The following is a 17,448-nucleotide window of genomic DNA, read 5'->3' as shown; positions in this document are numbered from 1 at the left end:
GCAACGCCGGGTCTCTCAGCTAGTATAAAATAAACGTAAAGAGAGGGTGCATACCATTCAATGATGGATACAAAAAAAAGGAACAACAGGACAGTCACTCTTATACTCCCAGAAAGTGAATATATATATCATTTACGTGAATCACTATCCGTATTTGAAGTGTGTGTGTATATAAATATATATATACATACAAATGAGCATACAGTAATATTTCCATTTGCTATTTGCCTTGCTATGGAGGGTTTTTGTCACTTTTTTACTCACATAACTTCACATATACATACATATATAATATATAATATATATATATATATATATATATATATATATATATATATATATATATATATATATATATGCAGTGGAAGTGTATTGTGTGTATTTACCTACACACTCACTCCACATTTCAGTAACATACATATACATCTAAATAATATTCACATATACACGTTTGCTATAAATGGAATTATTACAATTTTACATTATATACACGTGCAATGAATGGAATAAACACTGTAATAAGTTTGAAATCGCCTATCCGAGCTGCTATGCATGGCTGATCCCTTTTCTCCAGCTTCCTTGAATGTACTACTGTATGAGGAAGATCATGTGACAAGATGCTAGTGCACGTTTAGAGAGAGGGAGGGCAGTGCTGACAAAGGGGTGTGCCTGGGTTTGTGACAGGCCATGAAGGGGCAGTGCCTAAGCAAATGCTTGTTAAAATAGAATACAAGAAAATTGGTCTTTCAAAGTTGTTTTTTTAAAAACCGAAAATGCTAAAAGTATTTTTTCTTACTACAGAACTGATTTATTAAAAAAAACACACATGCAGGATATAGACTGAACTGCAGCTTTAAAAGAAATATTTATTAACAGTGAAAACAATAACAATTAAACAAAGGGAGGGAAAAGAACTTCCGTCATCTGCATTTTTTACCACAGAGATCTTTGTCTTTATCTGTAACCCCCCCACCCAAAAGAAACATAACAAACTTGCTATTAGAGCATTGCAAATCTTGCAAACAGTGCACACTAAAGAGGGATTAAAAAAAACTAGCACCATTCTCCCCAGCACCAAGACGCAGCTGTAGCTTTATGCAAACAAAGACACATGGTTTGAGCTGTGAGCAACAGAAAACCTGGGATTTCTACATTATTGCATGCAACAATGGCAAAAAATAATATTTGCAAACATTATGTCGTGAATTTAAATATTGCAGTAGATGCAGTGATAATTTAGTAATCAATACATTTGCATACCAAACTGACTTAATGTTCCTCTGTTCCCGCTTTGGGAGTGGAAGGTTCTCCTGCAGTTATTCATGTCATTTATCTGGGCACCTAGCCACATCAGATTTATTTCATCACAAATACATGTAGTGAAATTTGTGGGAGGAAGAGTTTTTGTTGGGGCGGTGTGTCTCATTAACCCTGTAGTCATATTTTTCTGTTAAGGAAAAAAAACATGGGTTAGGCACTAAGACATGACTGTAGCGGAAACGTGGGATTTCACCATTATTGCTGGAAATAATGCAAAAAAAATATGGATTTTTTTGTTTTTTCTATTATCCTGCAGTAAATTTATTTTGATTTGATCTAAGCTTTGTGCCCAGCCTCTGTTACCTCTCTATAGATACTCAAAGTTCTTGCACTTGTAACGTTCAGTAAACGTAATTAGTGCTCCCAAGTGGTTAAATCAGTACAGTTTAGGGTTTAATTTACACTACTTTTCTTTAAAAAGGGAAGACAGTTAAATATTCACTGTGCAGCGTTGGTTGCATGCAAGTTAGGCACAATAAAAGGTGTGAGTCAAGTATCAAATCCCTCTACCCTACAGTACAATACAAATAAAAAACACTCTAGATCTTGTCTGCATGTCTCATATAAACTCCACAGTATGTCTCAGCCTCCTAATCATACCTTACAGTTTCAATCAGGAATAAATTGTGGACTACTGTATAACATAAAATTAAACAATATATATATTTTTAAAATTTCAGTGAATAGCCACCAACACATGGTATAATCTGTACAGACATATACATATATTCAATGTTCGACAAACCTATACATTTGCACGCCGCGGGCGAGTGGATTTAACATCGTGGTGAGCTCCTATTGGCCCAAGCAGCACACGTGTGGTACTAGGTGGCGAGTAGATTTTGTGGTGATTTGTCGACCACTGTTTATATATACTGTGCAACACCCCTATCACCCCACCCCCCCTGGCTGCAGGGATTGTGTATACAAATATAATGGAGGTAGTTATAATACAGTCTGTGTATAGTGACAGGGTTCTCCTGCTCACAAATGTTTTGGCTCAGCGGTTACCTTAATCTTCTCAGGGTTGTCATAGGTGAGTCTGTGCAGGCTTGTAATCAAGGTGTTAATAAAAGAAAAAGAAAAAAGGCAGAAGGAATCTTTATTGGACTTAGCAGCATTCCATAACAGGTCAGGTTTTCAGTTTTCCCTAGAGCAGCACCCATAATCTCCCATTGTGAGTCAGCCCATTCCTGATCCCTATTTAAATAAGGGAATGGAACCCAGGATAGATCCACCTCAGGACCCTACACCTGAAACTGGACTCAGGTCAACCCCACTCTCAGGTCCCTACATAACCCTGGAAGTAGATTTCTTCCTACAACAATGTAGATTTCCTGCAGCCCATTATCTAGGGACCCAACTGGAATACTGTCCCTAACTGAAAACAAATAAAGGTGTTGTGGCTGCTTACAGGTCAGACTAGCCCGGAGACCTCCCTTGAACCCCCCTAGGTCTTACCGGATCTTCATGTTGTTACTTGGGAACTGGGGATAAAAGGGTGGATCCCTACCTTTTATACCTAGGGTGTGGCCAACAGTCTGCCTCCAGTATCTGGGCAGATTCTCCTGTTGCCACTTGATCACACAACTGAGCATGTAACCCTCTGGCAACTTCCAGAGACACAGGGCCCAGCATGTACCTGAAGGGGAAACATTTAGATACTTTATAGTAGCCACTACTACAGTATTTCCTCACATGTCTTGTGGGTACTGTTTAACCCTAGCATTGCCTGCAGCTAACACGACTGACATGCAGGACAAGGGGAAATTAGCAAGTGTGCTACAACTGTATGTAGCCCCCTGTAAGTAAGAGCGGGCTACTTATCCTTCTCCTACTGGAGTAAGCCCTGGTAAGGGCAGGCGCCAGTAGTGATCATGGGTTTTCCCCCTTCAAGCCCTGCCTGGAGTGATAGAGGAGGGGCCCCCTGACTCTGTGCAGGCCTAGACATAGGGGAGGTCCTGCTGACATCATGAGGGGCAGGGCTGAACTCTATTTAGTGGGCTGTCCTGGTTGTGTGTGAGTCAGTTTGGTTCTGTGAGTTCTGAAAGCTGCCTGGTTGGACCCAGCCGAGCTAATGAATGAGCTGAGAGACCACATGTAGAGTGAGAACGGTGCTTGGAGGAGATACTCAGAGCCCCTCTGAGTAGAGCGGACCGAACTATAGAGGTGGAACAATGCCCCTCACCCTGTTCAGGGGGCGAGGGGAAATTCATCTAGCCTCACCCAGAGGGCCTGCCCTGGGGGGAGTGGAGGCAGGGGTATTGAGGCCCCATCCAGACCATCCTGCAGGGATACAGTCTGGAGGAGAAGGAGAGGAGAGAAGGAGGGTTTACAATTGGAAGCACTGCTTTAGTGGAACTGCTGAAGTGTATGAACTGCTGTGTACTACCTCAAAGTGTTACCAAGGAATAAAGACATTGCTGCTGTTTTACCTAAGACTGTGTGTGAGTTCTGGAGCATTCACCTTGGGACCAGGGTTCTTTCTCTGTAAGGGTCCTACCCCACATCCCTGGGGATTATAGAGAATGGAGGCGCTGCACCGTTGCTAAAGAAGGAAGGCCATTACCCCAGAAGCCTGGTCCTCTTGTCCCCAACACCAACGCGGGAGACTCAGGCCCTCCTGTTCCAAGCAGGTACGCACCACCCAAGTACATGTAGCCAGCCCTCACTACACCCTAGATAGCCATCTGTGTCTGGGGGGGGGGGGACATGGGTTACATGTATAAGTGTGCTACAACTGTATAAGTGTGCTACAACTGTCTAAGTGTAGTTATATATGAATAGAAGTGGTGGGTAGTGCAACTCCGATGAAAAAAATACTTTTTCCAATCGTCTTTAGAATTGTTTGGTGCAGGATACGGAGTGCAAATATTCCCAGGTGTATGCAACAATAAAAAGTAGTGCAACACAGCAAAAGCTTCAAAATATAGAAGTAGAAAAATCCAAAATCATCACACTCACATGCTATGCATTAGAATAAGGCGATGAAGAGGTTAAACCTCCTAAAGTGGTTACTGGAACCTCAGTATTGCAGGTATGAGATGGGGTCAGAGAGCCAATGTAATATTAGATCCTCCGCTCATAGAAATAAGAATAAAACTGACCATAGAACAGATATGCAATTAACTACAGTAAAACAAACAAAAATTAAAAAGACAATGCACTCACAAAAGGCGCTCTGTCTTAAGCATTGAGACCACCTTGGGTCCAGGGACCGACAGACGGTGCACACTAGCCTCACTCCTCTCTTGCTTCAATCCATGAGTATGACGTCACTTCCGGAAGCTACCATGGGGATGTCCTATGGAGTGAAACATGTAGGGCATTGGAGTAGAAGCAGGACCAGACTGCCAAGCAAGCACAAGCTACAGGACCCCCACCGAATTCCTTCATTTCCTTGTGTCAGAGATGCTTCCCGAAGTGACATCATCTCCACGGACTCTAGCGAGAGAGGTGTGAGCTGTCTGTGTCCTGGACCCAGAGTGGTCTTAATGCTTAAGGCGTCCTTTGTGAGTGTATTGTCTTTTTGTTTTTTGCTTGTTTTAGTTAATTGCATATCTGTTCTATGGTCTGTTTTTCTCTTATTTCTATGAGCGGAGGATCTAATATTGCACTGGATCTCTGACCCCAATCTCATATGCAATACTGCGGTTCCAGTAACCACCGTAAGAGGTTTAACTGGTTCATTGCCTTATTCTAATGCATAGCATGTGAGTGTGATGATTTTGGATTTTTCTACTATATTTTGAAGCCTTTGTTATGTTGCATTATCTTTTCCCCTTTTTTATTCTTGCATATACCTGGGAGAATTTGCGCTTCGTATCCTGTAATAAGCCAAATACTGTGTGTGTGTGTGTGTGTGTGTGTGTGTGTGTGTGTGTGTGTGTGTGTGTGTGTGTGTGTGTGTGTGTGTGTGTGTGTGTGTGTGTGTGTGTGTGTGTGTGTGTGTGTGTGTGTGTGTGTGTGTGTGTGTGTGTGTGTGTATATATATATATATATATATATATATATATATATATAGCAACTGCTTTATGCTTTACTGTGGAGGGTTTTAGTCACTTTTTTTACCCACCATAACCTTAATAGTCGTATATATATATATATATATATATATATATATATATATATATATATATATACATACATACACAGCTCCGCCCCCTTATAACGCTGTGCATGGGGTCCAAAGAATCACATTATAAGCCGATCACGTTAGAAATACAGGAAGGCCCCACTAATACGGCGGGTAACATTCGGATCGCCGAAAAGCGGAGCACAGAGAAGCGGGGCCCTGCTGTAATGTACAATTGTATGCATTGTGCAATAAAGTATTTAAGATACCAATAATCGTGTTGTAAAGTATTCCTAAATACGAAAATTGTGAGCCACGCTTGCATCGCGCTATAAGCGGGTCCGCGTTGTAACGGATCGCGCTATAACGGGGTTGAGATATATATATATATATATATATATATTTATTATTTTCCCAGTATGTAATAATGCTATTTAAGGGACAATTACGACATCTTCATTGGACTGCCACAACTTCAAAATGAAATAAACAATACATTTTTATCATTTGTATTTTCTATGTTTTATAATATAGCTCATATCTGAGAAATCCAATTGATGGACAGATGGTAAGTCGTGAATAATAATGTTTATTGAGTATAAAGAAGTTTTGGTAGTATAGTGGATGTACAAAAAAGGTATGCACGTTGTAATTAATTGTTTATATATCTTTTCAGATACAAAACTATAACTGGCAAAAATATGGATGCCTCCTGAAAGTTCACTATAAAAAAGCATTCATTCCTACAATTTCCTTGTAAGTAACACAACAACATTAACTGGATCAAACTTAAATCTAAAATGCTTTAAAGTAAAAATGAATGTGTATTCAAAAGAATCTGCCAGTTACTAATGAGAGTAGACGTACACTAGCTTAATGGAAATACTAAATTATATACATATTCTCAGAAAGAAGGCATACGGTTTAAATAATAAGCCCTATTTAGCATTATGTGAAGCCATTACTCAGTGTTGGAGAAGAATTTCGATCCATTCCAATGAATCACACTAAAAACCTCTCTACGATAGGGAAGTGACTTCATAGCCTATTAAGCAAGGGCCATAGTGTCAACTCCTTGGACAAATTACTTTATATCCCTATGCTTCAGGCACAGAAAATGAGCTTATAGTTTCTTTACGGCAGGGTTGAATGTGTCTCCAAAATGGTATGTAGGGCATTGTATAGTCTGCAGTACTTTATAAGAGCAAATGTTATCATATTTATTACAGCAAAATAAATCTTAAACAGTTTCAATCCACAATAGTGTACACGTAGGTAAATATTTGGGAGAAGACTAGAAGAATCTAGTAAATGAAACCGCAATCACCGTATTAGATCATTTGTTCATGACAGGTGCTCTGGAGGATAGTTGTATGATATATACAGTATTGATCTAAAGAAAGATCACAGAGATTCCCCCACTAACATAAGCACTCATGTCAGATTAGGTAACAAGTAGATGGGTGTAATAACCCAGCAGTAAATTACTGCAAATACGGAAAGTTAGCCCAGAATCACTGAGGAAATCTAAAATAATAAAATTTTATTACTTCTATATTGAGATTTAAAAACACAGATACATTATTAAAAATCCCCATTCAATAGTGGCTTTAGTAGTCAGTCATCTGAAAATAGGTAAGTATAAGTAACTGAAACCTGTAGTGACTCCTCTTACATCCAGTATAAGATACAACAATATAGTAACGAGAAGACTAGAAGATAATTTCCCCTTCTTTCCCTTTTGTTAGTTGTGACCTTTATAGTGAGACAGGTGTACTTCCATCATATTGCTTTTATTATCACTGTATTATATTGTCAGTTTTAAGTAATAGATAATGTTGCAAATATTTTTAGGTATGATGGTGACACATTCGTGAAACCTGTTGATGCAAATTTCATTGTATGGGAAATACATGGCAGGAATGACTATTCCTTCAATACAACCATGGATCAAGTAAGTTGTTCTTATTCGATTAATTACTTTAGTGAAAGACATAGGGGCCTATTCAGTAAGCTTCAATAAGTGACTTATCGACAGATTTGAGCATTTTTCTACCGAGTTTGCAAGTGTAGCTATTCAGAAAGCTTCGATAAGATGCCAAACTCTAGAAAACTGCTTCTTCCCGATCAATAGCACTCTCACAATCTCAAACCAAGAAGTAGCTAAAAAAAATGCTCAAACTCGCATTTTTTTAAAATATCGAGCTATTCAGGCAACTCGCAAGCAACTCACAGGTTCTGATCTCGCCACCCCGTGGAATGGGATCCGCAATATGACTCTGAAGAAAAAAATTATCATCGGATTGAAACCAGGTATTTTCGAAGCTGACTCACATTAATACCAGCTCCGGAGACCCCCTGCTTCCATCCTATGTAATAAAAATAAATTTACAGGCAGCTTCATTACCTAAGCGGCTAACCGCTAAGGTAATTAAGGGATAAAATATCCTCGACCTTGGTTTCGGACTTCGACTACTCTTGATCTGTCAATCCTGACTACCGCAAGTACCTCTATGATCCTACACTCTCCTACCCTGACCCGACTAAATCACACCGACTCTGCTTTCCCTCGCGGCTGTAGGGCGGTAGTTTTCTTACATCCCCACCTAGGCCTCGCGGTCCAGTCCCCCATACACCAAATAAACATTAAAATACAATACAACAATCAATAATATGCAATACACCCATTGATTGGTAGTCTGGTTACCTATGCTCTCATTTGGAGCAAAGATAACCCAATGGCAATAAATAGGCACCCTAGCCGCGCTTGAAGAAGGAAAATCTGCCTGCTGCTGCTCTATTCCCCGAGCAATCTTCCATCTACCAGGTGAGTGTAGCAGCGGCTCCATTAAACTGGAGGAGGGAGGGGGGGGGGAGGAGGGAGGGGGGGGAGAGGAGGGAGGGGGGGGAGGAGGGAGGGGGGGGAGAGGAGGGAGGGGGGGGAGAGGAGGGAGGGGGGGAGAGGAGGGAGGGGGGGAGAGGAGGGAGGGGGGGAGAGGAGGGAGGGGGGGAGAGGGGGGAGAGGAGGGAGGGGGGGAGAGGAGGGAGGGGGGGAGAGGAGGGAGGGGGAGAGGGGGGAGAGGAGGGAGGGGGAGAGGAGGGAGGGGGGTAGAGTAGGGAGGGGGTAGAGTAGGGAGGGGAGAGGAGGGAGGGGGGGGAAGGAGGGAGGGGGGGGAAGGAGGGAGGGGGGGAGAGTAGAGAGGGGGGAGGGGGGAGGGGGGAGAGTAGAGAAGGGGTGGAGAGGAGGGAGGGGGGGGAGGAGGGAGGGGGGGGAGAGGGGGGAGAGGAGGGAGGGGGGGAGAGGAGGGAGGGGGGGAGAGGAGGGAGGGGGGGAGAGGAGGGAGGGAAGGAGGGAGGGGAGGGAGGGAAGGAGGGAGGGGAGGGATTCAAAGACCCTTCTTGCCTGAGACTGGAGTTAATCAGGAAGAAGATGCACCCAGGAGTTCTCTTCCAGAGACTGCTCCCTGCTATCGTGGGGATCTGGAAGGGATGGAGGCGCTGTACCAACTGTGAGTAGAACTCAGCACTACCTCACACGCCTGTCATGGTGAAATCCCCACTACCAACAAGCGGGAGACTCAGGAGTCCTGTGAGCCAGCAGGTGCACCACACAACACTAACGTGTAACGGGGGGCAGTTTTCTCACATAGGGGTCAGGATCAGAAGGGCCCTGGGAAACACCGTTACATATGTCTTTATTTATATCGCACCAAAAGTGTACTCAGCGCTTCACAAAGAATACAGTACTGGGAATTATAATAAAACAATAAGTGCAGCAAAATCAGACAAAAGGAAAACATAGATACATAATCCCTCTGCATTTAAATGTCCCGCGTCACATGACCGGGACATTTCAATGCATAGGAGATACCGGCACCCCATAAAGAGGCCTGTATCTCGGGAAACAGGGGGTCCCCGGACCTCAAACACACGCGGTTCAGCTCAGGAGACCCCCTGCACATCAACACTATGAAAGAAATGTATATTAAAAAACATAATGTTCGGGCGAGATTTTCGCTGGCAGAGACGGCTCTCTCAGAGCAGCTCTCTCTGCAAAAGAAATGTATCGCCGGGTCAGGCTTTTTCAGAGGCTCGATACTATCACTGGCAGCAAATCGCTCATTTTGGGAATTTTGCTATGAACGGTAATGAAGGCTTGCTGAATACCGTGATAGCAACGCTCAAAAAAACGGCGATTTAAATGCCCTGTTGATAATTTTTATCAACCTTTACTGAATAAGGCCTATAGTGTTGAATGTAGAGAGTACTGTGAGAGAAGCATTCTTTTTACCGGGCGGCCAAAACCGGAAGTACCTTTAGCAGAGAACCTCGCCTGCTTGCAAGATGCTAAGATGCTGCATTACTGAGATGCTGGTATGATTCCCCATGGAGGTGGCGAGGCTGGGGAAAGTCCCCTTGCTAGTAGATCTGACTTCTGACTAGTTATTTTTTTTTTTACCCTGCATTTAAAGAATGCACTTATCGTAATGTGAATTTGAAAGTTTTACCTTGTCACATAAAAGTTGCATTGTGACCTGCACTATTTTGTCTCTCCTAAGATCCTCCTCTTCCAGGATTCAATACATACAGTACTGTATGTTTGAAACGCTTGATTATTTTTTGTAAAATGTGAGTAGCCATTCTACAAGATTCATCAGTTCCTGCTGCTAACGTTTTTTAGGTTATTGCTCTATTGTCCTTTTTTTGTTTTTTCCTTTTCATGCTGCTGCTTTGCATGCTCCCCTGTTACTTTGGAAGAAATACACCAGGATAAAGACATTGTACAAACTGAAACCCAATTAGATCTTTTGATATTAAACATTTTGCTCTCAGCTATAAACTGATGTTGAAATCTTCAATTAGGACACAAAGTGGGAAATTTGGAAAAAGATATTGCATCGAATTTGCGAGTTAACGCCCATCTAGTGTGGCATATTCACTTGATACATTCGAATTCTGCCCCAGCAACATACAAACAGAGACCCCTGTGTTAAGATCTAGCTGGCCTCTTTGGAGAGAGATCACAGTGGCCGCTGTCTGTTTTTTGGACGTAAAACCAATGTATTCCTATTCAATTTGATACAAGCCATCTGGCTTGGTATCCAGTAATTGGTATCTGGGACTTACATGACTCTTTTGCTAGCTCTGTATATGCGTTTTTATCAATCAAACAGCAGTATGGTTTTTTTCTCGGAAATAAACAATGTGTCTTTTCCTTGAGCATGCATTTCTTTGTTCTTTTTACAATACATTTTCTGGATCTGGTTGATCCCCTTTACCCTGTGAAAATCCTGTTGGTAATTGTCATATTTTTCACTAAATTGAACTATTTATGGTCTTTATACCAAGTTTTTTTACTATATAAATATGCATAATAGTACCCTAATTGTAAGTTTATACTGTATATTTAATTACATCACTGTTTTCACGTTTGGACTGACATAGTATTGCATTTCTGGTTATACACTTAGGCTCATACATGTGAGTGCACTCATTAATTATGTGTATATTTATTTGCTCTAATTTTGTATGTTTTTCACATATATGTGTGTATTTAATAATTTGATAAATAACCCCATTAGAATTTACATCACCATCTCAACTCTAAATTCTTTTTTTAATAAAAGGTATATCAATAAAATATTTTTATGGACAATATGTATCAACTTTTCTCACATACTTATAGAAATACATATTTTTTTTAATTGAAACAGGCAGGTTGCTTGCGTGAAGCTCAGACTTGGAAGTCAATGATTGATTTGCACAAACACACTACGTTAGATGATGTTTGGGGACCCAAGGTGAGAAAATTAAAAATCCTTCCCTTACCGCTTTCTTAGATTACCAGATATTTAATGCAGCATAATGAAGTTTTAGGAAAAACTCTTCATGAGGAGAGAATGCTTTTACATTGGAAGCTCCATCACTTACGTATTTTACTTAGAAAATCTGCCAAGTTATTATCATAGAATACTTACAACACTTCAAGAATACTTAGAACTCTAGGCACATGTAAATACTTCTCTATCCTTGTTTGTATTGTTGTTGGGGTATTTTTCATTTGTAAAATCAATCAAATATGATGGAGAGAAAATGTGCATTGCTTTATGTTTTATAATGTGATGTTGGAATGACCAATGTAGTGTTTTCACAGATATTGTTCTGTTATTTGCTTTGTATATTTGAAGACCAAGATGGTAAAGAAGTGACCAAAACTCCAGTTATTTGTATCCGTAGGCTGCTGCAAAAATGGGGTGTATACTTGTAGCAAGGGCGAGACTACTACCACCGAAAGCTGTTGGACCTCAGATAGCGAGGGGTTAACACATAGAGGACAGCTGAAGCCTGTTAGAAAGGCCTTTATAAAGCTAACAGCCCGAGCACACTGTCTGCGGCTGGGAGTCGAAAGCTGTGCTACTGAGGCTGTCTGCAGATCTCAGATATGGTTGTAAGGACTCTACCCAATCCGTGGCGGGGTTTACTGCAGTTCGAGTGTTCCAGCTTGCCTGTCCTTTCTCCTCAGTTCAGCCATTTTGGTTACTGACAGCCTGCTACTTAAGTGGGTAGAGGTGACAAGGGAGCGGGACACCATGCACATGTAAAAGAAGAGAGATCACAAAAATAGTACAGTACTGTAAAGCACAAAAATGATAATCCTATGAAATTCTGCAAAGGTTATACACACATGCAGACAGTGAGTAAAGGCATTTCACACATAAAGTGTACATGAACAGTAGTCCCACGTAGAGGGGCGTCTGGGGACCAGGATGTGATGGATAGGGTGCAAAAGTATAAGAGATTATCAGGCAATAAGGAATCAGAGATACAGGCATATGATGATCTCACCACCCCTTCCTCTCCAGGAGTCGCGATTAGGTTTGGAATGGAGACGCTCCGCCACAGGTGCTCCTAATTGCGACCGCAAGAAGCAACGAACAGCTCAGCGTCTCTCCTCCACGTGTCTTGGTATCTGCCTTGATTCGACGCATTTCACTAGATCACTAGTGTAACGGTTGTTCCCTCTGGTCTGACCCACCCAATCTCACATTGGCCCCTGTGGTCTATCCAGCCCTCATTACATATTCGTGTCTGGTGGTGCACCTGTAGGCAACAGGACTCCTGAGTCTCCTGCATGATGGTATTAGGGGATGTCAAGCCAGACAGGCAGCTGAGGTAGTGGGTGCAAGTCCTACCTATATCATGTGCAGCGTCTCCACCTCACAAGGATCTATGCGTCCGCAGGTAGATGGTCCTGATGAGGAACTCCTTCTTGGTGGTGATGGCCCCTTGAGAGTAATTTCAGACTCACACTATGGGGTTCTCGTTGAACAAGTCATCTTTATTGTGCGTGGTGATATGGGCCAGCTGCCCCTCACAGTCAGTGCTTCATACGCACATTGCTCCGTGCTCTTCCTATGCCTTCCCAATGGAGTGGGATCCCCTCTCCCCCTCCCCAGTGCGATGCCTTATATACCTCAGGAGGCAGGCACATCTCTGATGTCACCAACTGTGGACTCAGAGCATGCAGCCACTCCCATCCATACATAGGGCACCTCACCAGGGTGTGAGGGCAAACCTCCATGATTACTGCTGGCATTCCTGTAACTTACCAGGTTTTGCTGCCAGCAGGAGAGATGACTGTGACATTGTTATGCATGGCTACATACTCCCCCTGGTGAATCCCCACCATCCCGGCTGGGACCTAAATTTGGTGTACCTTTCTCCAGGAAACACTGCAAAAGGAACACATCATTAAGTCATAACAATTCTTTTCATCCATAATTAGTTATATAACAGCGCTCACTGACCAGCAGGGGCGCTCAAGATTTCTCACAGACCTCACTATGCTGCCTCCCTAATAGTAGTGGCGAGGATCTGGCTTCTTCACTTCTCTGCCCGCCATGTCGGTCACTGTAACGCTATACTCCCGGGGCAAGCCACGCTCGGGTCTATACACAGCCTTGTGCATATATATGCTGTGCCCAATGCTCCAAATTCGCATTAACTGGGATATCCGCTCTTCTGCTTGGGGGCCCTTAATGGCACCTCCCTTGTTAACCATATAGTACTCTATATCCTCCCTGAGCCACCCATCCCGGCGGTCCTCTATCTCCTGCATGAGGGGTTCGGGAACATAGGGGTCCATAGGCGATCCATCATCGGATGTCCCATAGTCCAGGCTCCCAGTCCTTTCATCGGAAGTGACCCATGAATCCCCAGACACCCCTAAGCTTGAGGATGACCCAAAAGTGAAGGTGAATGGGGCTGGGACTTTAACTAGGCCCTGGGGTCTAGCTAGGGCTGGGGTTTGGGGATAGGGCCGCACCGTCGGTATCCGCGGGGCTAGGACCCGCTCTTCTCCGCTACCTGGTCCGGTTCCGCCGCAGGGACTCTCCGTCTCTCCAGACTCTTTCATCTCTGCATCGATCGCCCGATCCTCTTTGACGTAGGCGTCCGACCTTCACTGCTTGAGCGAAGGGGCACGATCATCTCCCACTCTGCTCCGCTCGGTCCACCGGAAGCAATGTCTGGACATGCACGTGTCTCGCCACCATCTTGGGTTGGGTCCCAAGCGGGACCTCTTCCTCCACCACGGTATCGGGCAATGCCTTTTTCCGTCGTGGCGCCGCCTGGGCCTGGCTCTGTTCTTCCTCCGCCACCATGGGAGCCTGGGACAAGCATGGACTCTGCTTACCACTCCGGGGCGTTGGAGTGGACCTGCCGCCATCGGATCCGCTGGTCACCACGGCCGTGGGACTTCGCCGCGGTATGGGCGACACTCGGCTCCGTTCTTTGCCGACACCGGTAAGTAGCACTCTTTTAATAGTACTGCTGCTGTGGTACGCCGGTGGTCGGGCCGTCACTGCAATAAGGCTGAGGGACTCCTCGTCCGAGGACTCCAACTTCGCGTTAGGCCGGGGCATTCCGCTTGGTGATCTGCGGTGCGCCCCCCTTTTATCACCGCGTCGGTGACCGGTTTTCTCTGCCGGCTCTGTCTTGATGACTGGAGCTGATCCCTGTTCTCCAGGACCCGTAGTCTCCCTCCAGAGCGCACCGGGAAGTTCCGCGGTTAACATAGCGACATCTTCCGCAGCCTCTACCGCCTGAACCGGCATGAATGTCGGCATGGGCCATAAGTATTGTAGGCCACACTGAGCGCATCGTTAGGTAGAGCTCACCGCTCTGCCCGGCAGTTGGCACTGCAGGCATAAGCATGCCACCGTCTCTACACCCTCTACTCGGAGGATCAGGAAGCCTCCTGGAGCCGAGTAGGGATGAGTGGTTATCAGGGGCCCTTCTTCCTGTTTGCAAGCCATAGTCACTAATGGAGGTACTCGCACTAGTGGTCTGTATTGCTTGCTGGTTCCTCGCAACTGAAGGGCATGGGATGGGTTGCCAACCCTTCCTCCAGCTTTCTCCATCCGCATCCGCCAAGACAGGAAACCACTCCCTCTGGTTGAAACTTGGGGGAGGTCCCATAGACTTGTAGGCTGACCCAGCACAGGGGCGGAATTAGTCACAGTCCATGTGGGCGCGGCTCCAGCTTTCACGCCATATCCCCCAACAGGGCGGGGTCCCTCCGTTGGCGCCACTCCTGGCCAACTTTCTGCAAATTGAGCATTTGCAATATTCTCTGCAACTGGCCCACGCGGTTTCCCAGGGACGCGGGAACCGCCATCTTGAATTGCACTGTCAATCGGGTTCACTATTGAGGTAGCATTTGACTGTTTGTATGTTGAATGACAAGCAAGTCCATTACGTTCCTCCCATCTCACAATAATGTCCCCTTCGCTATCCTCAGGGTCAGTGCCCCAAGGTCCTAAGCAGGACATACACGGCACAATCACTGTTTTCACGCCATTCCACAGCAGGCTCCACAGCAGGCTCACAAAAGTCTCTTCTGTAGCTTGCTCTTCCTCCTCACACATGACATATTCGTTCTCTCCTTCGGCCTCCGTCCGCCATATCGGACCTTCCGCACCGCGCGGATCCTCCATTCTGGCAGTCGCCATTCGGCTATTTTTCCTTGAATTATTGTACATGGACAGACTCACACCATGGGGTTCTCATTGAACAAGTCATCTTTATTGTGCGTGGTGATATGGGCCAGCAGCCCCTCACAGTCAGTGCTTCAGCCGCACATTGCTCCGTGCTCCCCTTTAAAAGGTATGCCCAATGGAGTGGGATCCCCTCTCCCCGTAGGGAGATCACCCCTGTGCCAGGTCCCTGGACACAGTTGGCCTTCTCTGGCTGGATTGGAAACGGTGCCACTAGTTACTGCACTAGTGGGCACATAAGAACTTGCTGCTTCGCCTTCACCTTGCAGCATCAACCTGCAGCAACCCACTAACTTTAGGCAGTGCGATGCCTTATATACCTCAGGAGGCAGGCATCTCTGATGTCACCAACTGTGGACTCAGAGCATGCAGCCACTCCCATCCATACATAGGGCACCTCACCAGGGTGTGAGGGCAAACCTCCATGATTACTGCTGGCATTCCTGTAACTTACCAGGTTTTGCTGCCAGCAGGAGAGATGACTGTAGACATTGTTATGCATGGCTACACTAGCTTCGTCAGGAATCTCAGGAGCCTGCTACTTAAGGCTGCAGTTCCCAGTGGGAGTCACCGGGAAAAGTTCTAAGTTTTGCAGCTCCTGTCGATCTTTGCTGTCACACCTTTAACTTTACCTATTTGGATTCCTCTGTTGCTGATACCGGACCGTGACCCCGACCTTGCTGCTTTCTGCCAGACCTGAGCTTTTGCCTGCTTACCGACTATGAATACTCTAACAGGATTCTGACTCTGGGTGTTACGCCGGTGCTGCCCGCAGACCAGACCCGTCCCCTGAGCTGAAGGGGGAAGTGGTAATACACGCACCCGCAGCAAAAAGAGCATGTCCGGAGTGTGGTATAAAGTGTAGAGATAGAGTGAAGAATGCCTTGCCGAGGTCAGGGAGTGGAGAGCGGAGATAGGTTGGAGTCCAAGCCGTGTTCGAGGGGTTACCAGAGTGAGCGTTGTCCAAGGAGTGCCGAGATCAAGAGCCAGAGGGGGTAGTCGTACGAGCCGTGTCAGAACCTGTGAAAACACTAAGAGAATCCTGAAGTACTTCCATACAGAGACTATGTCGAGCAAAGACTGAGAGCAGAGAGGAGCTAGATAAAGCAGAAAGGTACAATCAGGAACGGAGGCAGGACAGGAAGAGCTACAGGGAGACACTGCAGATTGGTGCAGGCATAACAAGCCAAGTGAGTCTTGTTGGTAACCTGAGTATGTCCGTGCGGTGTGCGGGGGCGGAGCCTGAGGTCCGGGGGACAGGAAGAAGAGTGTGCAGAATGAGCGCGCTCCGTAATACGTGTACGCGCGTGGACCGCGCCAGGGGGTGGTGCAGGTGTGCGCGCGGGAGGGCTTGGGCGTGCCCGGCGCTGAGCAGAGGAATCGCAGAGGGGAGTGATCCCGCGACGGCGGCAGGGGCGGGGAGCCGCGGAGGCCGGTAAGGCAGGATTGTGTTGTGTGTCCAGGGACTCCCTGAAGGGAGAGAGTGCTCTGTGTGGGGACCGCGGAGAACGCCTATTCCTGACACTGGGCTCTGGTCCCTTTGTTGTACATGAAATGTATATGATTGTGTGACAATAAAGAATTTACCTTTCCAGCGGTGCTAGTAAGCAGAGATTGCTAGGTTATGAGTTTCAGGGGTTTTTTTGCAGAGAAAGTCTTATCAGATTGTGCCTAGATAGGTGGGGTCCAGAGTTGCTGGGCATCCCAATAATGTACCGGGAATCAGGTCAGGCAGCCCGAATACATATAGGCAAAAGGCTCCGGTCAAAATCCTGCTCTGGAAACGCTTTTGTGACTCACCGCTAGGACTCCCTGCTACGGCACAGACCAGAAAGGTAAGTGGAGCATAGGGGTGTAAGGTATCCCCAGAACGGTACCTGGGTCCCCCCAGTAACAGAGGGATCCCTAGTTCAATGTCCAGTTATGGAGAACCAGTATAGCGGTTCTTGGGTTACTCCACCCATATATAAGGTTGCAAGGGTTTTTATGAAACCC

At 45.4% G+C, this 17,448-nt stretch overlaps 1 protein-coding gene across 4 annotated transcripts in view; it reads left to right on the top strand.

Moving 5' to 3' along the window:
• The window catches only part of CATSPERE (catsper channel auxiliary subunit epsilon), an 891,786-nt gene that overhangs the window by 826,542 nt on the left and 47,796 nt on the right, over positions 1-17,448 (top strand). For all 4 annotated transcript variants that reach the window (XM_075596820.1, XM_075596822.1, XM_075596819.1 and 1 more), the window contains 4 exons: positions 5,930-5,963; positions 6,072-6,151; positions 7,250-7,349; positions 11,110-11,196. In XM_075596820.1, coding sequence (XP_075452935.1) covers positions 5,930-5,963; positions 6,072-6,151; positions 7,250-7,349; positions 11,110-11,196 — 301 coding nt within the window. The remainder of the gene's footprint in view (positions 1-5,929; positions 5,964-6,071; positions 6,152-7,249; positions 7,350-11,109; positions 11,197-17,448) is intronic.

This window comes from Ascaphus truei, chromosome 4 (genome assembly GCF_040206685.1).
Source record: "Ascaphus truei isolate aAscTru1 chromosome 4, aAscTru1.hap1, whole genome shotgun sequence".
Lineage (NCBI taxonomy): Eukaryota > Metazoa > Chordata > Amphibia > Anura > Ascaphidae > Ascaphus > Ascaphus truei.
Note: the sequence above shows the minus strand (reverse complement) of the source record. Positions and strands in the feature narration are given on the sequence as shown.